General features: G+C 33.3%; 1 protein-coding gene across 1 annotated transcript; it reads right to left on the bottom strand.

The window, feature by feature from the left end:
- Positions 1-3,499: 3,499 nt before the first annotated feature.
- LOC131432556 (uncharacterized) lies at positions 3,500-4,365 on the bottom strand. Its single transcript, XM_058598893.1, has 4 exons — positions 4,206-4,365; positions 3,945-4,145; positions 3,791-3,877; positions 3,500-3,735 (listed from the first exon to the last, which is right to left on the bottom strand). Exons 1-4 carry the CDS (start codon positions 4,278-4,280, stop codon positions 3,580-3,582), a joined length of 519 nt encoding a protein of 172 aa, XP_058454876.1. The 5' UTR covers positions 4,281-4,365; the 3' UTR covers positions 3,500-3,579.

The raw sequence follows: 4,365 nt of genomic DNA, 5'->3' as shown, positions 1-4,365 counted from the left end.
ATTATATCATAGCATATTGTTTCATATATTATCGTCCTACACTATTTTATGTTATTATGGTATTATACTGCATTGCATCATAGCATATTATATTATATAATTATATTATATTTTATTATATTATATTATATTGTATTCTACTATATTATGTTATATTGTATTGCATTATGTTGTATTATTTTATATTATATTATATTATATTATATTATATTATATTATATTATAGGGTTTATTATGAGTAGTATTACGTACCTCTGCGCAAAATATAAATTTGTTTTCCTTATAAGTTATCATTTTTAAAGTAATCTTTTAACTAACTATCAAGGTCGTCACAAGGTGAGCTTGGTCCTCACTGGTTCCTGTTTCATGCCTACACGTGTGTCTGTGGTGACAATTGGTCGATGGAATGCGTTGATGGCAGAATGAGAGGATGAGAAATGACATATAAATTCAAGTAATATAATATCATAGCATATCGCAACATATCATTTTATTCATTCTATTATTTATTATATAATTCATTGTACTATATTAGATTCGTTTTTTATTATTATTTTCATTATTATATTTACTGTTATTATTATTAATTTGTCTTCAATAATAATAACATATATTATTTTTATAGATGTGGATATTATTATTGTTATTAGAAGAGAAATATTCTACTTCCTGCAGTATTGCGAAGATAGAAGAGCATAACTGACACTCTACACTAAATGTTATTTTATATATTGTTTTATGATATATTATATTATATTGTATGACATTGTATTATATTATATTAAATTAAAATATATTATATTATATTATGTTATGTTGTATTATTTTGTAATCTATTATATCTTTTCATGTTATATTAATTTCATTACACTATGTTTCATTGTATTTTTCAATATAAAACATTTTGCACGGGGTCGTAAAGGGTAGGGAGCATCAGGGCATCGGACGAATTGACGACTGGACGAGGGATTGTGGATAGCCAGCCCAAGTCACTTGAAGGAAACTTGTTTCCTTCTGAAGGTTTGAAATGAGTCTGACGCGCCCTTCTCAAACAAACCATCAGGCGGGTTCAAGCATGTATAGCGATATGCTTCATCCATGCACTGGATATTATGGTTGGAAGAGCATCTTTTATTCCCGCGGAATACGAGTAAGTAACTCTACTTACATATCCGCCCAACCCTTTTTGTTCGCTTTTCGGTAACAGCTATAGTAAGAAAGTGAATGGATTAGTCATATCGGGGCTACTGTAAGTCTACCCGCATCCACTGGCAAGTCCTTGAACTGATGGTGGCTTCACTTCACATCACATCACATCACACCACTTTTGGTGCTTAAGGAACAGGAAAAGGTGGGACCAGTAGTGCCGAATTAAGGTTTTATACCCACAAACTAATAAGTTCTGCAAACTAGAAGAATTTTTCAGACAATTTTATAGAATTTGCACCTGTTTTTGACCATCGTTCGGGAAAAAATATCCATTAAATTGGCAATTTTCCAGTTATCACGCTTTAGTTCCGGAACCGGAGGTCGGATCTGGATAAAATGTTCTAATTTTTTTAGGAACTATAAAACCTTTTATTCAAATCTTAGTTTGTGAAAATCGGCTAAGAAAATTGAGTGCACATTTTTTCTCTAATTTTTACATATTACCACGTACTACCGGAATCGGAAGTAGGATCCAAATGAAATTCAACAGCAGGCTATGGGACTATAAACCCAAGTAGCACACGTTATTACACTTCAATGACAGTAACTTATATGACAAAAATTCATGGAACAAGTACAAGACTTTGCAACGTGCATTATAACTGCTATGTAACCTGAGAAGCGTAAGAGGCGGAGCTTGTGCGACTTACCAAGGGCTGCAAAAGACACAGACATTTTCTCAGTCCGTCGAACTGAGTCGAATGGTATATGACATTCGGTCCTCCGGGCCTTGGTTAAACAGTCGGTTTTCACAGTGATTGCATAGCCTTTCTGTATGTGAAAGGCAAAGAACCTTTTTTTTAATTCACCTAGTGGAGTAATGATGCCTTTCTTATATTACTTATATTTTCAGAAACATCACTAGAAGATTCTGTAAAGATTTTTTCTTTCAAACTTGAATAAAATCAAAAACTTTTTTTTGGGTATAAACTACCCTGCACACTATATACAATTGAACGCTGTGTCTTTCTCCGTACCAGTTTTGCATCTTTTTGTATGACAGTTTTGATACTCATCGCTCTATAATAGAGGATCTGGATGAAATCTCACGGTATCTTTTAAGACACTGAGAGCTTTAGTTTAAAGTGAGTTTCGTTTTTGGAGCTTTTCTTCGCTATTACCGGTGAGTTCGGAAGCAAAAACCGAGGACTAGTAGTCCCAAAGTAGATTTATATATCCACTAACTGACAAGGTCTGCCAACTAGATGAGTTTATCAGTAAGTTTTATAAAAATGTGCACCGCGTTTCGCCATCACGTTTGAAAAAAATACTCATGAAATTTAAAATTTTTCATTTATCGCGCTGTAATTCCGGATCTGGATCAACCTTGCTGAGACTTTTGAAAGAATTTCAAGACCTTTTATTTTCGATGACCAGCATGCGGGCCTTCGTAGTTTTGGGATGTTTCCCGCGGACCCACACGAACCGAAGGAAGCGGCCATAGATATTTAACAACGCCATCTAGAAGACTCATGCAATATTCAATTCACCGACCACTACCGATTGCCAGCTGAAAGCTGGATTTGCGAAAGTCCGAGACGACATAATCTAATGATACTATTCTAGTTTTAATTTAGTCGTTAATTAAGATTAGAAAATACCCTTGCATCTTAGAGCTTAAGCAGTGTGCCTAAAAATATATTATATTATTGATTTAAAAAAAGACCTTTTATTTGCATGTTAGTTAGTAAATTCGTTTAAGAAATTTCCGATAAAACTGAGTGCGCATTTTCTCATAGATTTGCACATATTACCTTGTAATTCCGGAACCGGAAGTCGGAAGTCGGATCGGGATAAAATTCAATAGCAGTATATGAGACCATAAGACCTTTCATTTGAATCAAAACTGAAATTGGAAATTATATCTAATGAAATCATTCAATTCTTATAAACAAACAAAAGTTTATGAATTCAACAAACAAAATTTGAAGTTGAAATAGCTAATAGTTTTAAGTTAATGTATCTCAACTAAAAAGTTTGCAAATTTGAAGCACTACAATTATTTACTTTATCTATAGTTTTGTCAATGAAAATTGTTTTTCAAATCGAATTTACTGTAAAAATGTTTGTCAAGAAATTGACAGAAAAGCATAAGTAGAAGAATTTTTTTTTATCAAAATATTGATTGAATTGAGGAGAGTTAATCATATTGTTCAGCAGTTTTAAGTAGCAAAATTTTCTATATCAAACCGGATATTCTAGATAGAATCTAAATAAAAAAAATCGTTGGGTGAAATCCAAAAGTGATCATACCATGTGATTTAGTATTTGACAACAAAACTAGTTGGGATGGTTTTTATTTCTTATTTATAATTTTATTTCTAAATCTTAAAGATACAATTTCAAATTCGGTAACTCTTAAGTACATAATCAATTCGGCTGATATGATAGTGGGCTCCGAACCATTAGTTTTCCGAGTAGTTTTCTCAGGTTGTCCACGATGACAGCTGAGTACTCTGAACTGTTGTTCAAATATTCTTGTAACAATATCCGCATGTTTTCGAGCTTAGTTCGTCCGGTTTCATACTAAATATAAAAATTAGATAATTTCAGTTGCTCTATCTCTGTGGCTAGTGCTTACCTCAACAATCTTTGGATCGACAACACGTGGAGTGTAGTGGCACTTTAGAAAGTGTGCGTTAAACTCGTCAAAGTCCTTGAACAGTTCCTGTTTATTATAAATTATCAGATTGAGCAAAGAAGGAAACTTTATTTTTAAATTGTTGTATACAAACCGCACAGCAAAATAACTCGGCGTATTTCTGGTTCCAACAGGTTTCCTGGCCCATTCGTTCGTATTTGGAAATCAACTGAATTAGAACATTTTCGATTTCATTCAGCAGACGATGATAGCGCTGTGGAGGAACCGGACTGTTTCCAACAATTTGATGGTATTGCTCCAGGAAGTGTTCTAAATCAGTGGCAAATTTGGAAAGCTTTTGAAAAAAAACAAACCGGTTAATTTAAGACGATCGATATGCGCTGAGTCATTTTACGTTTTGGTATTTTTCCAAGGCTCTTTTCCGATAGTCGATTTTGATTTGCACCGGTTTTTTCGCGTTAAGAACCATATCTACACCCTTAATCTATCACTTGCAACAAGGACCTATCACTGAGAAGTAAAATGAATAACTGATCAATGTTTGACGCTTGCCA

Source organism: Malaya genurostris, chromosome 2 (genome assembly GCF_030247185.1).
Source record: "Malaya genurostris strain Urasoe2022 chromosome 2, Malgen_1.1, whole genome shotgun sequence".
Lineage (NCBI taxonomy): Eukaryota > Metazoa > Arthropoda > Insecta > Diptera > Culicidae > Malaya > Malaya genurostris.
The sequence above is the reverse complement of the archived record's forward strand: the minus strand, read 5'-3'. Positions and strand labels throughout refer to the sequence as shown.